At 41.1% G+C, this 19,308-nt stretch overlaps 1 protein-coding gene across 1 annotated transcript in view; it reads right to left on the reverse strand.

Annotated features, from left to right (window-relative positions):
* The window catches only part of LOC134204582 (uncharacterized), a 39,160-nt gene extending 20,105 nt beyond the window's left edge, over positions 1-19,055 (reverse strand). The window contains exons 1-2 of the mRNA XM_062679388.1: positions 18,893-19,055; positions 18,138-18,750 (exon numbers count right to left, since the gene is read on the reverse strand). Coding sequence (XP_062535372.1) covers positions 18,138-18,750; positions 18,893-19,055 — 776 coding nt within the window. The remainder of the gene's footprint in view (positions 1-18,137; positions 18,751-18,892) is intronic.
* Between the last annotated feature and the right edge of the window lie 253 nt (positions 19,056-19,308).

The raw sequence follows: 19,308 nt of genomic DNA on the forward strand, positions 1-19,308 counted from the left end.
TTCTTCCTTCTTCCTTCTTCCTTCTTCCTTCTTCCTTCTTCCTTCTTCCTTCTTCCTTCTTCCTTCTTCCTTCTTCCTTCTTCCTTCTTTCTTCTTACTTCTTCCTTCTTCCTTTTTTTTCTTCTTCCTGTTTTCTTATTCCTTCTTCCTTCTTCATCATTTCTTCTTCCTTCTTCCTTCTTCCTTTTTTTTTTCTTCTTCCTTTTTTCTTATTCCTTCTTCCTTCTTCATTATTTCTTCTTCCTTCTTTCTTCTTCCTTCTTCCTTCTTCCTTCTTCCTTTTTCCTTCTTCCTTCTTCCTTCTTCCTTCTTCCTTCTTCCTTCTTCCTTCTTCCTTCTTCCTTCTTCCTTCTTTATTCTTCCTTCTTCCTTCTTCCTTTTTCCTTCTTCCTTCTTCCTTCTTCCTTCTTCCTTCTTCCTTCTTCCTTATTTCTTCTTACTTCTTCTTTCTTCCTTTTTTTCTTCTTCCTGTTTTCTTATTCCTTCTTCCTTCTTCATCATTTCATCTTCCTTCTTCCTTCATCCTTTTTTTTCTTCTTCCTGTTTTCTTATTCTTTCTTCCTTCTTCATCATTTCTTCTTCCTTCTTTCTTTTCCTTCTTCCTTATTCTTTCTTTCTTCTTCCTTCTTCTTTCTTCCTTCTTCCTTTTTCCCTCTTCCTTCTTCCTTCTTCCTTCTTCCTTCTTTTTTCTTTCTTCTTCTTCCTTCTTCCTTCTTCCTTCTTCCTTCTTCCTTCTTCCTTCTTTCTTCTTCCTTCTTCCTTCTTCGTTCTTCCTTCTTCCTTCTTCCTTCTTCCTTCTTCCTTCTTCCTTCTTCCTTCCTCCTTCTTCCTTCTTTCTTCTTCCTTCTTCCTTCTTTCTACTTCTTTCTTTCTTCTTTCTTCTTCCTTTTTTTTTCTTCTTTCTTCCTTCTTCCTTCCTCCATCTTATTTCTTCCTTCTTTCATATTATTTCTTCCTTCTTCCGTCTTTTTTCTACATTCTTCCTTCTCCTTCTTCCTCCTTCATTCATCATTCTTTCTTCTTTCTTCTTTATTTTTCCTACTTCACTTGTTTTTCGTTTTTCTTCCTTGATTCTTTATTCTTTCTCTTTCCTTCTTCTGTTTTTATTTTTCATTCAGAGAATCAACTATTCGGCCAAACGGCATTCGGCCAGATGGCGTTCGGCCAAATGACCCTTTCGGCCAAATGGCATTCGGCCAAACGACATTCGGCCAAACGGCATTCGGCCAAATGACCCTAAACCCTTGACATCTACATGCGTAACCAAAAATCTATCAGTATGTTTAATATATGGTATATATGCTCTTATTGGTGTAGTATTAGCTTTATTACTAGCATTAGCATAAGTATTGAGCAATTCGGACAAATTCGTAGGTGGTACAAGCCTGGACTATTGTATAAGAGTAACACTTTCACATTCACCCGCCCAAGTAACACATGTTGTAGGGTAGTTACAGTAACTCATATGCAACCAAATTTGGTCACATTTGAGTTGCTGCAACCAAATCAGCGTAAGTTGTGCTACTAGGGCGTTATCACAGATATTGATTTGGGGCTAATCACTATCTCTTATATGGAAGCAATGCACCCTCCAATAGTCGAGATCTGTCTTTGCCACGTCCTTGCGAATGCTGAGGAAGGGGAAGGATGGTATGTTGAACACCTACTTAAGAAAGATGCAGCGACGACCTCCCATGTGTGTCACTTGAGGTTTTTGGAATTGTTAATGTGGAAGATTATAACAGTAGGAATCGTTTTGGTAAAACGTGAAACACAGAAACAGCTAAGATAGAAACACAGTCGGAAACGAAGGAACCTGGAAATGAACCCATGACGTTCTGCTTATAAGGCAGAAGTGGTTGCCACTAAGTGTGGTTCACAAAGTATTGTATGTACACAAATCCATCTACATTCAGTTCGGTCAGTAGATGCACGTCGCCAGCCCTACAGTTTACGGAGGGTCGTCAAATTATCTTCCACTGATCGATTTATCTTACTCGCTGCGTACCTCGCCTTCTTGACCCCATAGTGATGGGCGATATTCAAAGGCGTGATCTGGTGGTGACCGATTCATGGGAGAATGTGCAGGTTGAGGATCAAAGACCGGTTCTTCAGCTTTAGCATAATCAACGTTCACGCCGGAAGCACTGATGATGAAAAGGATCCATTCTGCCCCTACCCTGAGGGAAGTTAAGGATGCCATCAGACAACTAAATACCAATAAAGCAGCTGGTAAGGATAGTGTCGGAGCTGAGCTCATCAAAATGGATTCCAGAATCCAGAGATCCAAAGGCCTTACTTCGGAAATTTTTGGATTTAGCATAGCATTAGCATTGTTACGGTGTAATTCGTAGATTGGACACTAGTGATACTCATGTTTTACTTTTGAGATCCTTATCTAGATTGCTATCAGAAATCAAGAAGGGGAGTGGTCCTTGATTCCAGTCTTAAACAACAATAACAAAAGCATGAGGATTACTACTCCTGGCCACGCTTATCTTCACCGTAACTAGGGAGAGGAAGGAAGTGTTGATGTAGTACTTACTTAACGAGAGGCCACCGACTTAGCGAAACCCTCATAAGTACCTCGGAGTTGGATAATGAGGAAGGTAATCGTTGGGTCAGGATTTGCCTGTAGCTGGCAATGTAACCGTGGTAGATCTTACCCCGTAACACACTACGTAAAGGTGTCCACCCAGCATTACGGGTCTTACTTCGGAAATTTTTTAGATGACCAAGAACTTATGCTTTGAACACAATCTATTCTATGAGTCACACAGAGCATGTTCATATTTGAAACAGGCTCATAGATCTTGGGTTACGCGTATAGATCCAACCCTAGCAGCACAAATCGGACCAATTTGGTTGCTGCAACTCAAATGTAACCGAATTCAGTTGTATATAGGTTGCAGAAACATCTGTACCACATGTGTGCTACTCGGGAAACGCCTTACTTCGGAAATGTTTGTATGACCAAGAACTTATGCTTTGAATACAATCTATTCTATGAGTCACGTAGAGCATGCACCATATTTGAAATAGGCTGATAGATCTTTGGTTACGCGTATAGACCAAAAGACCTTACTTGGGTATTTTTTTGGATGACCATGAACTTATGCTTTGAACACAATCTATTCTATGAGTCACGTAGAGCATGTACCATATTTGAAATAGGCTGATAAATCTTTGGTTACGCGTATAGACCAAAAGGCCTTACTTCGGAAATTTGTTGGATAACCAAGAACTTATGCTTTGAACACAATCTATTCTATAAGTCACACAGAGCATGTACCACATTTGAAACAGGCGGACGGATCTTTGGTTACGCGTATAGATCCAAAGGCCTTACTTGGGTATTTTTTTTGGATGATCATGAACTTATGCTTTGAACACAATCTATTCTATGAGTCACGTAGAGCATGCACCATATTTGAAATAGGCTGATAAATCTTTGGTTACGCGTATAGACCAAAAGGCCTTACTTCGGAAATTTGTTGGATAACCAAGAACTTATGCTTTGAACACAATCTATTCTATGAGTCACACAGAGCATGTACCATATTTGAAACAGGCTGATAGATCTTTGGTTACGCGTATAGATCCAAAGGCCTTACTTCGGATTTTTTTGGATAACCATGAACTTATGCCTTGAACACAATCTATTCTGTGTCACGTAGAGCATGTACCATATTTGAAATACGCTGATAGATCTTTGGTTACGGGTATAGACCCAAAGGCCTTGCTTCGGGATTTTTTTGGATGACCAAGAACTTATACTTTGAACACAATCTATTCTATGAGTCACACAGAGCATGTACTATATTTGAAACAGGCGGACGGATCTTTGGTTACGCGTATAGATCCAAAGGCCTTACTTCGTATTTTTTTTGAATGACCATAAACTTATGCTTTGAACACAATCTATTCTATGAGTCACGTAGAGCATGCACCATATTTGAAATAGGCTGATAAATCTTTGGTTACGCGTATAGACCAAAAGGCCTTACTTCGGAAATTTGTTGGATAACCAAGAACTTATGCTTTGAACACAATCTATTCTATGAGTCACACAGAGCATGTACCACATTGGAAACAGGCTGACGGATCTTTGGTTACGCGTATAGATCCAAAGGCCTTACTTGGGTATTTTTTTTGGATGATCATGAACTTATGCTTTGAACACAATCTATTCTATGAGTCACGTAGAGCATGCACCATATTTGAAATACGCTGATAGATCTTTGGTTACGCGTATAGACCAAAAGGCCTTACTTCGGAAATTTGTTGGATGACCAAGAACTTATGCTTTGAATACAATCTATTCTATGAGTTACACAGAGCATGTACAACATTTGAAACAGGCGGACGGATCTTTGGTTACGCGTATAGATCCAAAGGCCTTACTTGGGTATTTTTTTTGAATGACCATAAACTTATGCTTTGAACACAATCTATTCTATGAGTCACGTAGAGCATGCACCATATTTGAAATAGGCTGATAAATCTTTGGTTACGCGTATGGACCCAAAGGCCTTACTTCAGAATTTTGTTGGATGACCAAGAACTTATGCTATGAACACAATCTATTCTATGAGTCAGACAGGTCATGTACCATATTTGAAACAGGCGGACGGATCTTTGGTTACGCGTATAGATCCAAAAGCCTTACATCGGATTTTTTTGGATGATCATGAACTTATGCTTTGAACACAATCTATTCTATGAGTCACGTAGAGCATGCACCATATTTGAAATGGGCTGATAGATCTTTTGTTACGCGTATAGATCCAAAGGCCTTACTTCGGAATATTTTTGGATGACGCAGAACTTATGCTCTGAACACAATCTATTCTATGAGTTACACAGAGCATGTACAACATTTGAAACAGGCGGACGGATCTTTGGTTACGCGTATAGATCCAAAGGCCTTACTTCGGGATTTTTTGTATGACCAAGAACTTATGCTTTAAACACAATCTATTCTATGAATCACGTAGAGCTTCCACCATATTTGAAATACGCTGATAGATCTTTGGTTACGCGTATAGATACAAAGGCCTTACTTCGGAAATTTTTGGATGACCAAGGACTTATGCTTTGAACACAATCTATTCTATGAGTCACACAGAGCATGTACCATATTTGAAATACGCTGATAGATCTTTGGTTACGCGTATAGATACAAAGGCCTTACTTGTGTATTTTTTTTAATGACCATGAACTTATGCTTTGAACACAATCTATTCTATGAGTCACGTAGAGCATGCACCATATATGAAATAGGCTGATAGATCTTTGGTTACGCGTATAGACCAAAAGGCCATACTTCGGATTTTTTTTTGATGACCAAGAACTTACGCTTTGAACACAATCTATTCTATGAGTCACACAGAGCATGTACCATATTTGAAACAGGCGGACAGATCTTTGGTTACGCGTGTAGATCTAAAGGCCTTACTTCGGAATTTTTTTGGATGACCAAGAACTTATGCTTTGAATACAATCTATTCTATGAGTCACGTAGAGCATGCACCATATTTGAAATAGGCTGATAGATCTTTGGTTACGCGTATAGATCAAAAGGCCTTACTTCGGAATTTTTTTGGATGACCAAGAACTTATGCTTTGAACACAATCTATTCTATGAGTCACACAGAGCATGTACCATATTTGAAACAGGCGGACAGATCTTTGGTTACGCGTGTAGATCTAAAGGCCTTACTTCGGAATTTTTTTGGATGACCAAGAACTTATGCTTTGAACACAATCTATTCTATGAGTCACGTAGAGCATATTTGAAACAGACGGACAGATATTTACTTACGCGTATAGATCTAAGAGCCTTACTTCGGATTTTTTTTGGATGACCAAGAACTTATGCTTTGAACACAATCTATTCTATGAGTCACACAGAGCTTGTACCATATTTGAAACAGACGGACAGATGTTTGGTTACGCGTGTAGATCTAAAGGCCTTACTTCGGACCTTTTTTGATGACCAAGAACTTATGCTTTGAACACAATCTATTCTATGAGTCACGTAGAGCATGTACCATATTTGAAACAGGCTGATAGATCTTTGGTTACGCGTATAGACCCAAAGGCCTTACTTCGGAATTTTGTTGGATGACCAAGAACTTATGCTTTGAACACAATCTATTCTATGAGTCACACAGAGCATGTACCATATTTGAAACAGGCGGACAGATCTTTGGTTACGCGTGTAGATCTAAAGGCCTTACTTCGGAATTTTTTTGGATGACCATGAACTTATGCTTTGAACACAATCTATTCTATGAGTCACGTAGAGCATGCACCATATTTGAAATAGGCTGATAGATCTTTGGTTACGCGTATAGACCAAAAGGCCTTACTTCGGAATTTTTTTGGATGACCAAGAACTTAGGCTTTGAACACAATCTATTCTATGAGTCACACAGAGCATGTACCATATTTGAAACAAGAGGACAGATCTTCATAGATCTCAAGGCCTTATTTCATAGATCTCAAGGCCTTATTTCAGGAGATTCTTGGATGAGCTTGATCATAGATCGGAACACATTCCTGGTTTCATATCACAATAACCATGTACCATACTAGCGTACTATGACCTATGAACAACACCTAGCAAACAAATAGGAAGAAGCCCCGTCCATTATAAGTCCCAATTTAGAATTGTCTAAGTCCCCAGTAGGTACCGGCATAAAAAATGATCTAAATCCCCAGTAGACACCAACATATAAAATCCCCCAATAGGTTTTTTTTTATTATTTCTTTCTTTATTTTTTAGGCACTCTGTGTTACTTAACCGCTACTGTGCCGAGACCTACTGTGGTATTCTGCTGAACAGAATCCACACATAATCTATTTTTAGATTTCCATTACCATTATTGTTGTCGTAGCCAGTCCATCTCATCGTGAGTCAATTGTGTCCGTTTGTCCATGTCGTGCATCCAATGTTCCTTGCATTGTTCAGTTACCATTAAACCGGGTCCGTTGGAGGGATGCCTCCGAGAAGAACAAGTTGTCAGTCGTCAATCAGGCAACCGTGACGGTGAGACGCGTTCCCCAATACGCTACCGCATGGGCTGCGCATCCGGCGACTGACGAACCCATGACCATTCGCTTGTAAGGCGAACGTGTAGCCAACTACGCTACGGGACCCCCAATTGGTTTTTTTACGTCGTTTTGCCTTTCTCGTATACTAAGTATACGGTAAAGGCTATATGATCGCTCCAAAACAAACTTTTATAGAAGGCCCAGAGACCCATAGTGTTATATACCAATCGAACAGTTCGACGAATTGAGGTGATGTCTGTGTGTGTGTGTATGTGTGTGTGTGTGTGCACACAACATTACGCAAAAATGTCACTCATTTTTAGGCACTTATCCTCAACCGATTTGCTCGCAAGAAATTGCATTCGACGCAAAAACCTTTCCCATTGCTTCCCATTGGAAATTCGCCAGATCGGACAATGGGATCGGAAGTTATGGCCAAAATACAAATTTATACGTAAAATCGCGTAAAAAATGTCACTCATTTTCGGGCACTTATCCTCAACCGATTTGCATTTGACGCAGAATCCTTTCCCATTGTTTCCGATTGAAAATTGTCCAGGTCGGACTATGGGATCGGAATTTATGGCCAAAATACAAATTTATACGTAAAAATCGCGTAAAAATGTCACTCATTTTTCGGGCACTTATCCTCGGCAGATCTGCTCGCAACAAATCACATTTGACGCAACATCTTTTCCCATTGTTTCCTATTGAAAATTGGCCAGGTCGAACTATGATATCGGAAGTTATGGCCAAAATACAAATTTATACGTAAAAATTGCGTAAAAAATGTCACTCATTTTTCGGGCACTTATCCTCAACCGATTTGCTCGCAACAAATTGCATTTGACACAGAATCCTTTCCCATTGTTTCCTATTGAAAATTGGCCAGGTCGGACTATGGGATCGGAAGTTATGGCCAAAATACAAATTTATACGTAAAAATCGCGTAAAAAATGTCACTCATTTTTCGGGCACTTATGCTCACCCGTTTTGCTCGAAACAAATTACATTTGACGCAGAATCCTTTCCCATTGTTTCCTATTGAAAATTGGCCAGGTCGGACTATGGGAGCGGAAGTTATGGCCAAAATACAAATAAATACGTAAAAATCGCGTAAAAAATAACACTCATTTTTCGGGCACTTATCCTCAACCGATTTGCTCGCAACAAATTGCATTTGACGCAGAATCCTTTCCCATTGTTTCCTATTGAAAATTGGCCAGGTCGGACTATGGGATCGGAAGTTATGGCCAAAATGCAAATTTATACGTAAAAATCGCGTAAAAATGTCACTCATTTTTCGGGCACTTATCCTCAACCGATTTGCTCGCAACATTGCATTCGACGCAGAATCCTATTCCATTGTTTCCTATTGAAAATTGGTCAGGTCGAACTATGGGATCGGAAGTTATGGCCAAAATGCAAATTTATACGTAAAATCGCGTAAAAATGTCACTCAGTGTACGGGCACTTATCCTCAACCGATTTGCTCGCAACAAATCGCATTCGACGCAGAATCCTTTCCCTTTGTTTACTATGGAAAATTGACCAGGTTGGACTAAGGGATCTGAAGTTATGGCCAACCCACCTTTTTTAATAGAAAAATCAGAAAAGAAAAATGTCACCTATTTTTCGGACACCTAACCTTGATCGATTTACACGCAACAAGTTGCATTCAACGCAGATTCCTGTCCCATTGTTTCCTATTGAAATTTGGCCAGATGGAAATATGGGATCGGAAGTTATGGCCGAAACACCATTTTTGCCTTTTGTTTACAAAGTATACAAAAAGGCTATATGTTCGCTCCAAAACCAAACTTTTACAGAAGACCTGGAGACCCAGAGATGATGTCTCTGTGTGTGTATGTATGTGTGTGCGCGCACCAAAAGTGCAAAAAGTTTAGCTCACTTTTTTGGTACTTATCCTCAATCGATTTACTTGCAACAAATTCCATTCGACGCGGGATCCTGTTTTCTATTGAAAATTTGGAAGATCGGACTATGGGCACAAAAATTATGGCCAAAATGCTTTATGTTATAAAAAGCGCGTAAAAAGTCTAGCTCATTTTTAATGCACTTACCCTCAATCGATTTACTCACAACAAATTGCATTGGACGCGGAATCCTATTCTATTATTTTCTATTGAAAATTGGCCAACTTGGACTATTACCTTACTATTACCTTGTGCTACAAAGTTGTACCGAAAGGCTATAATTTCTCTCCGAAAACGAACTATCGGATGCTTCCACACTGATACGATTAATCTTTGTAGACTTATGCAAAATGGCAAATCCCAAGTGGCTTTGGTGCAGGAACCCTATTTTCGCAAGGGTAGCTTTTACCTAGGTAACCTAGTGAACCCGGTTTTGCTGCTTTCAGTAATGAAATGGCAAACTCTCGATCAATGCCGCGTGCATGTGACTTGTTAACAACGCTATCGTTGCTACACTTATCTCTGAACTAACAACCAGAGATGTATGTGCTGTCGCAATTGATGCAACTGGCGGATCCCCGTCAGGAAAAACGTCTATTGTTCGGTTTATTTACCACATGATGAACCATCCCCTACGGATGCTTTCAAACAAGTGGTCAGTTATTGCACGTCAAAAGGCCTTCCGCTAATTGTCGGTAGTGATGCTAATGCTCATCACATCATCTGGGGTAGCTCGGATATCAATCTGAGAGGCTCCAGCTTGATGGAATACTTAAGTAGTACCGAACTTGGTTTACTTAACATAGGCAATCGCCCAACCTTTATGGTATCTAATAGAGCAGAAGTATTAGACATAACTCTCTGCTCCAATAGAATCAGTCACGAGTTGACGAATTGGCATGTGTCAGATGAGGAATCCATATCTGACCATCGCTACATCTATTTTGATCAGTTGAATGTTTCTTCGCAGACCTTGCGTTTTAGAAATCCCCGTTCAACCAACTGGGATCTCTATACAGAGTTGCTCTCGACAAAATTTCATGGATATCTACCATCCATTGAAACTCCTACCGACTTGGATGATGCCGTTGATACTACAACGTTGCATATCGTGGAAGCTTTTGAAGAAGCTTGCCCTTGCGTTATGAGAAAACCTCAAGAGGAACCCCGTGGTGGAATTCCGAATTGGCTAAGCTCAGGAAGCAGTGTAGAAGGAGTTGGAACAGACGCCATTCAGCAGGGACGGATTCTTTCAAGTTGGCTCGCAAAGCTTACAAGAAGGCTCTACGATCTGCTGAACGATTCGGCTGGAAAAACCTTTGTGCAAATGTTTCCAATTTGAGTGAAGCCACTCGATTGAACAAAATTCTTGCGAGATCCAAGGATTTCCAAGTTGGCGAAATTCGCAAGCCAAATGGCGACTACACTTCTTCTGACGAAGAAGCGTTAGAGCACTTATTTGATACACACTTCCCTGGATGTGTAGATATTGCATCTTCGGATGTTCCTGATGTCTTTTCATGTAGTTATGGGTCTTGGGCTCAGGCTCGTAGAATCATAACTACTGAATCGATTCAATGGGCTCTTAATAGTTTTGCTCCTTACAAATCTCCAGGGAAGATGGGATCTATCCTGTTCTTCTTCAGAAGGGTTTTGAGCATATCAAACATGTTTTGAAAAAACTTTTAGTATGCAGTTTTGCTACTGGGTATATTCCCATATCCTGGCGGGATGTCACTGTAAAGTTTATCCCAAAAGGAGGACGTGCTTCGTATGAAGAAGCAAAGAGTTTTAGACCCATCAGTCTGACCTCATTTCTTCTGAAATGCTTAGAACGCATTATCGATCATCACATTCGTGATGACTGTTTGGCAAACATGCCTCTTCATGTTAATCAACATGCTTACCAATCTGGAAAGTCCACCGTGACTCTTCTACACAAGGTTGTCTACGACATCGAAAGCATTTGCTCAAAAGCAATCATGCTTGGGTGCGTTCTTAGATATTGAGGGTGCTTTTGACAACGTGTCTTTCGATGCAATATTGGAAGCTGCACGTTGTCATGGGCTACCTAATATAATTACCAAATGGATTCACCATATGCTTAAAAACCGACATCTCTACTCAACATTACATCAAGCAGCGATTAGGAAATTAAGTGTCTGTGGCTGCCCTCAAGGGGAGTATTATCTCCACTTTTGTGGAACCTCGTTGCAGATACGCTATTGAGATTACTCAATAATGGCGGTTTTCCTACCTATGGATTTGCCGACGACTATCTAATATTAATAGCCGGTTTGTGTATTACTACTTTGTTCGACCTGATGCAAAATGCTCTTCAGGCAGTCGAAAGTTGGTGTCGCCAATATGGCCTTTCGGTTAATCCGAATAAAACATCTATTGTACTGTTCACGGAAAATCGTAACCGTAATGGTATCCGCGCATTACATCTTTTCGTCTCTGAAATCAATGTAACGGATCAGGTAAAGTATGTGGGACTAATTCTTGATTCCAAGCTCTCCTGGACTCCTAACATTGAGTTCAGAGTCAAAAAGGCGTGTATGGCTTTCGGCCAATGCCGACGAACTTTTGGTAAAACTTGGGGTCTTAAGCCCAAATATATCAAATGGATTTACACAACAGTTGTACGACCAATTTTGGCTTATGGATGTCTTGTGTGGTGGCAAAAGGGTGAAGTGAGGACAATTCAGTCTAAATTAGGCCATCTTCAAAGGATGTGCCTAATGGCAATGACTGGTGCGTTCTCTTCGACTCCCACGGCTGCTCTCGAGGTTCTTCTCGACGTTGTCCCACTACACATACATCTCAAACAAGAAGCACTTTCTTGTACTTACCGATTATGGGTTCTCGGTTTCATGGAAGAGAATCCTGTAAACCGCAGTTCTACACACACTTCGTTGTTACAACTCATGGTTGATTGGGACAGAACAGTCCTTGCTCCAAGTGATCTCACACTCGCTAGTAGTTTCCCTTATAGGACATTTTCAACACAATTCCCCTCGCGGGATGAGTGGACATCTGGCTATTTGGAGAGAAGTATGTCGGACAGCATTGTTTGTTATACTGACGGCTCCCTCTTCGAAGGTAGAGCGGGTGCAGGTGTCTACTCGCGTGAGCTAAGATTGGAACAGTCCCACTCACTGGGTAGACACTGCACTGTCTTTCAAGCGGAAATATTTGCCATTATGTGTGGAGTGCAATCCGCACTGCAGAAACACATAATGGGCAAAAGTAATATACTTCTGTTCAGATAGTCAAGCAGCTATCAATGCCCTCGCTTCGGCCAACTCAAGGTCGAAGTTAGTAATCGCATGTCGAACTCAAATAGAGGAACTGAATTCAGTTAATACATTGCACCTTATATGGGTACCTGGCCATTCTTCCATAGCTGGAAACGAATTGGCTGATGAGTTAGCTCGCACTGGAGCATCACAAGACTTTTTGGTCCTGAGCCAGCTATTCCAATATCTAAATGTTGGGTGAAGCGTTTGATTAGCTCTTGGGCTTCCACTCAGCACAAACGGTATTGGAGTAGTTTGGATTCATGTCGACAAACAAAATTGTATATCCGAGAGCCATCTCCGGTAGTAGCTAACTATTTAGCTAATCTGTCTAAACAGAATTGCAGTGTCTTAGTCAAGGCCTTGACAGGTCACTGCCGACTCAACTATCACATGGCAAATATTCAACGTGTTGAATCCTTTGTCTGTGATGGTTGTGAATCCGATTATGGAACTTCTTATCATCTGATATGTAACTGCCCAGTTTATGCGCAACTGCGTTTCCAAATATTTGGTAAACACTTACTAAGTGAAATTGACTACAGAAACCTGAACCTTCAAAGTATTCTGTTGTTCATAACCCGTTGTGGTAAGGAGCTATAAGCTCTTGTACGCTTATGCGTTGTATGCCCTCTTCAAGGGTACCTTTCCCAAACTTCCCATTTTTCTCCCATCCATATTCCTTTCCTTTTTGTTCACATCCTTTTCCGTCAGGTGCGTGATGAGAAAGGCTGTGAAGGCGATGGCACAAATCTCCCGAATTGAGGTGAACGTGCCCCTGGAGCCGACGTTCTGATACCACACTGATACACTTCCCTCCCTCTTCATACGGGAGTTTGGCAGACGGACGGTCATGAGATTTATATCATAACAAATATTGCCCTCCGCTCGCTTGATGGGAATGACATTTTCGTTTTCTTTTGTGTAGTCAGAGCTTCAGTTTAACAAACATCCAAATGTGATATCCTTAAAATATATAACTGGGGCAAATAAAACAGGGGTATGTACATCAAAAAGATTGGAAAAGGAAAAAAATGTCGAAATTCTTATTAGCATATTGTAGATCAAGTTGAAAACCGAACCGAGATCTCGCGTTTTCAACTGGATCTACAATATCTTTTCTTGAAGTAATCCGATTTTCAAGTTTTTCCGGCCAAGAAGTTTTTCTTTTTTACTCTTAGCTACTAGCTCATCTACTTTCAAGCAAACACATTTTACGAAGGTCGAGAAAGGCACCATCACCGCTAGGTGGATTAATCTGGGTTTTTTTTTTAAATAGCGCGGTTTTTTTACGTCGTTTTTTTGAAATAACGCGGTTTTTTACGCGGTTTTTTTACGCGGTACATGGAGCGACGTAAGAAAAAACCTTAGTGTACCCTGATTTATTTGATGACAATTTCCTAATTTGTTATGGAAAATTTGCAATTTCTTATGAAAATTTTAATTTGCTGCCTTCTTTTATCGTTGTTTGTTGCTTATTGAGAGCGGTTTCAGCAATGTGCAGTTTCAGTTTCACTTTATGTGCATAATTTTCAACATTAAATGGGATATGTACAGGCCGTCTAAGCTAAGAGATGCAAATAATTTTTTTAGAATTTTCTATATGTGTTTTTTTTTTAAATAAACTGACCAGATATAACTTTTGTCCGATAACCTACGTCGCCTATCTATCGTCGCATCCACGGTATTTTATTAGAAACCGGTAAAGCTTCAGGGAACATGATTTATTCAAAAGATTATGCGGCTCGATTGCTTGGAGGTGCGGAATGCTCAGGGGAGTTATTTATTTGACAACGTATTTTATGGCAGCATCTTGATCAGAGAGTTTTTGGTGGTTTCCCTTTTTTCGACCTTCACATTTGCCGATTGAAATTTCCACCATGACATTCGATTCCAGGTGTGAACAGCTACGCCACGCCGTCACCGACATTTTTGAATAGGCGTACCACTGTTCAAAACGTGATCAAAGGTGTAGCATTACCGATTCTCAATGTTTTCATACGACTTGGGGTGATCGCAAAGACTGTTACTTAATACGACAAATCACGACTAATGTGCGACTAATCGTAAAACGATAGCATACATCGAATGCTTTAACCAGCGAGTGGGTGGAATGACAGTGAATGATTATATTCCCGTATTTCTTCAAAAGATCCAAAGTAGAATGAAAAGTTTTTTTTGTTTAGGCGCTCTCTAAAAAATTTAATTCACAAGAACTGTAACGTAACTAACGTACAAGAAGCAAAAAAACATTTAACCTAGGCTCTTTAGCAAAACTAACGCAGATTCCTTGCATCACCTATTAACTCATGGTTAATGCGACGAGTGACGAAAACATCCTTTATTCGATAGCATGCCCTTCTCTGTTATGTTGTTGCTTCTTGCGCAGCAAAGTTCACCGAACATAAAGTGCAAAATAAATATGTTAAAATTGTAAATCGCTCTCCATACACACACGCACACGCTCCCGAATGTTCGCACGCTAAAGACATTTTCTCCGGTGGTGATGACATGCATGTTACCGTAACTCATGCAAATATGGTTCTCCGGCAGCAGATGGTAACGGTCGGTCGTCAGTACAGCTTAACACATGCAGCAGAGTTGGTTGGATTTTTCCGTGGCATATGCCGTGCTTCCCGTTTTTTATTCATCTCAAAGTTTCCGCGCTCAACACGGTATTGCTGCTTATCGTATATCAAATTAAAACCTGACTGCTACCAGCACTGTATCCCGTAACAGAAAGTGTCACGCACGAGGAATTGCTGAAAATACTGCGGCGGCTGCTGCTCATTCATAGCTACCGCAGGGGCACCTTAACCTTTGAACGGCTGATTCACAAATTGTTTTGATACGATTAGTTTCAATTAGATAGATGGTTGCAAAAGAAAGTTCTAGATCAACCATTTTATTTTCATATTGTGAATTAAACATTTTGTTAATTTTCAAAAAATAACCACATTTAATTGAACAAATATAATTTGTGGGCGTGAATTTAAAATACATCAGCGGTGCAAAGGTTAACTGTATGCTGTGGACTGTTACCATGCCGCTGCCTGCTGACTGGTTAAAGGTGGAAGTTGACTCTGCTTGGTTGCCACTGTTCAAGCACTTACGTATGGAAATTTATATGATGTTGCATCCGGATCCGGAAGCTCCCCACTAAGGCACGCTGGGTTGCGTTTTGTTATGTAGGGTAAAATGAAATGCTGAATGCAAATAATTGATTTTGCTTTTCCGAGCGTATCATAGCACTGCATTATCTGTGGAAAAAAAAGTAAATTCTCCCCAGTCTCCCCTTGTGCTGAACTGTTGTTGCAGCTCCCTTGGTACAAGCGGGGTGCTCACGAACGCCGGAAAATTACTTGCCACTTTGTCGTACGTTACATTTAGCGAGGAAATTGAAGTTTGAAATATTAAAACTTCTAGTGCACTCAGACGACTACGACTATGTTGACGACAGAATTGAGGTGGGTTTATAGCAAAATGGCAGAGTAGGAAATAGGTGAGCAGCTACTCGGGTAACAATGACATTAACCACCGACTCGATCCAGCCGAAATTGCAGCAATGCAGTTTTTTTTCACTGACGATCTCAAACCGGTTTTGTGACTTATGAGTGGGACTGCAGAAGCGTTGACTTTATAAAAATATTGGCTGTTAGTTTTTCCAGGATAATGTTTTTAGGCTGCCCTGGTGTTATTTTGCTCCTGGAAGGATCACAAAAAAATATAATTATCTATTTATGCCCGTAATTTTATTGGAAAAATGTCAATCCCTTCGGTGAGGAACTGTTGATACAATTTGATCTGCTACACGTGAACTACTTGCGCTTCAATGGGACATTTTTCATTTGCATTTCGTTTGTTTTCGCAGAACTATTATATCCATTAGAAAAAAAAATCTGAGAGGACAGCAAATTCGATACAAACTATTATAAATGTAATTACGACACATCGGAGACAAACCCAGAGGTCTAACAAACATCTTGAAGTTTTGCTTTTCATCAAAGAAATTCCGACACTCTTCTAAGATTTACCACCCTTGTTGAAGAGAATGGACCACATAGATTAACGTCGGTGTTGAGGAAGAAAAGAAAGCGTCACCCTTTCCGGAGGCAAACCTCCCATGAGTTGCTCCAGAACAGTGAGCTTACTGCGAAAACAATTGACGCATACATGAACCATGCTCCGTACCAAGTTACGGATGCGTAGAGGCCAGAACATTTCCCGGACACTAGCCAGAAGCAGTGTGGTCCGGCGTGTAGAAATTTGCGATGATAGTGCTCTATAATAGTTTCAGGTAGAGGGTGTCGAGCCGGAAGGATCATTGGATGCTTTCTGTCCTCCGACATCAACGCATTTTTAAGGCACCTACCAACTCGTAGAATGCCATTCTTCAGAACTTGTGCAAGATTTGTCGTAGATGAAGTTGACTTCACTTGTCCTTCAGAAGCTACTGATGGAATCTCGTTTGTGCTAAGCGCACCATTGACGAAATGACTTGATTTAGCTCAGTGGTTTGTAGTTTTTGTTAGTAGTTTGTAGCCACAAAAGTTTTCTACCTGGAGGGAATCGAATTGAGCCAGATGTTCAGAGCGATGGTGGAGTTGACCTTGTGGTATAAGTGACTCAGTACATAGTAGGGACGCAGTTTCTGCCTTTTCGAGTCTCCGAGTGGGGCCACTCGTGATTTAGCAGTCAGAAGACGCACGAAAATGCTACCTTCATTAGATACCGTTCTAATATATAGACATGCACCACCGGCTCGGATCGACGCATCACAGAAGCACATTTACTGGAGCGTTGGCAAAGGCTACACAACGTATTGATGGCAGAGCATCCAGACTGTTGTGGAAGGCGAGTCAATTCTGCTGTTGGTTGTCATTGAGTGCATCATCCCGCGAATTTGAGGTTCACCAGAGGGTTTGAACAAATATTTTGGCCAGCACTATCACCGGACCGACCAACCCTAGAGGATCAAACAGTGAATGAAGTAACGGAGTATATCGGTTGCCGGTTCCCATGTCAACCCCAAAGTTTTTATAGTAGACGGTGTGTACAAAGCAAGCATCGAGCGCTCGTAGCGTAGTTCGGATGGTATGGCTGACAGAATTGCATTGGAGTTGGATGCCCACTTACGTAGGCTAAACCCAGGTGTCTTCAATAGGCTTCGAAGTTGGTTACATAGTTGTGCTCCATCGTTCTCGTATTCGACATCGGGTGAGCATGTCGTCTATATAGAAGTCTTTGGCTAATACAGTCGCCTCTCCACATCTCGATATTGAAGGGACCATCGAGATAGGGAGAGATCGAGGTATGGAAGGAAAATTGAAATTGGTACTAGATTTAAAAAAGCTCGTTGCTATGAAAAACAACAACAAAACAAATGTCGTTTCCTGTTGTTGATGTGTTTGTTATTGTCCAACGATGATCTAGTAGCCCAAAAATCTGACCATATCGACATAAGGAGAGTGAAACTTGAACAAAATATGATCAGAACCCATCGAGATAGAGAGATATCGAGATAGGGAGGTTATCGAGATGTAGAAAGCCCAAATGAATATAGATTGGAGGGACTGAGGAAACCATCGACATAGGGAGAGATATCGAGATATAGAACATAGAGATGTGGAGAGTCGACTGTATTTCCGCCGCTTGAGGGAAATCGTTGGATCTATGTTTAGACAACTCTAGACGGCACCTGGTGGCCAAATACGGCGCCGAAGCCGTATCATAGGTAACTGTGGTAAGTTCGAATGTTTTCAGCTGCTCTCGACTAGAATTCCGCCGGAGGATACGTTGAAAAAGAAATATGGTTGGATATGCGCAGATTTGACGATACATTTTTTCAGCATCGACGACGACGGCGTACTGACGCATCCGAAAGTGAGGCGAGATTGCGTACAAGTCATCTACTAAAAGCGTCTGGTTTAGTGACACACCAGAGTCAGTACGGCATGAGGCGTAGAACACTATCCTCAATTTCTTTGTAGTACTATCCTCCTCCTTTTCGTCATGATGTGGAAGGTAGTATGATGGGAAGCAATCGTTGGCGTCGTCGATTTTTCGCATGTGATTGAGTTGCAAGTACTCCGACATGAATGCAGTATATGACTGCTTCAGATTTGGGTTGGCATCAAGTCGACGTTCCAGTGCATGGAATCTGTTGACCACAATATTTTTGGAGCGCCCGAGCTGGGACTGAACATCGGTGCGCTTGGATAGTGTTACGACGAATCGCCCCAACTCGTCACGAAAAGTGTTGGCTACGAAACGCATTTCGCAGAAAGTTTCGTCGGGAGATTGTGTACAGAGTGACCAGCAGGACTCCAGTTCCCAAAAGCGAGAGATTGAGTCTTCAGACTTCTCCATGCTGCAAACGTGGGCTACTTTCGGTTGACCTCCATGGTGCTGAAATCCCATCTTTCCAACTGCAACCCAACCGAAAACGCTTCCTGAAACCATCCAACAGGAATTCATAATGAAGCTCCATTCCCAACAGCAGATCTATCGGGCCTGGTTCATGGAACTTCGGATCAGCGAGGGTAATGCTGGGAGGAATTGTAATGCCGGGAGGAGCATTCGTTGGAAGCTCACGGGTGATCTTCTTTAGGATGTGGCAGAGTTCCACGGCACTATAATTCGAACAATGCGAACCCATTCGTACGTTTACGGCTTGGTTGGAAACGACCAGGCTGTTTCCTACTCCACCAATTTCTTGACGACAGGGATAGCGATTAAGTTTCAGCTTCTGAACCATGTTCTCGGTTATCAACAAAAGTCGCGATTCCGTCTGGACTGAAAATCTTGATGATGGGAGTTTGTAGCAGAACTGTAGTTGGAACTTTTCAGACCGCATCGTGCTTTCGTGCTGTGCGGTTCTTTCTCTCTTTGCGGTAGGAAGATTTAATTACTATCCGAAGCTATTTTAATTTCAACACTGCTTCTCAGCGCTATTTGTACCCACTGATCCCGTTACGATCTTTGCAAGGACCCGTGCCTTCGTTTTACGT

Source organism: Armigeres subalbatus, unplaced genomic scaffold (assembly GCF_024139115.2).
Source record: "Armigeres subalbatus isolate Guangzhou_Male unplaced genomic scaffold, GZ_Asu_2 Contig722, whole genome shotgun sequence".
NCBI classification, from domain to species: Eukaryota; Metazoa; Arthropoda; class Insecta; order Diptera; family Culicidae; genus Armigeres; species Armigeres subalbatus.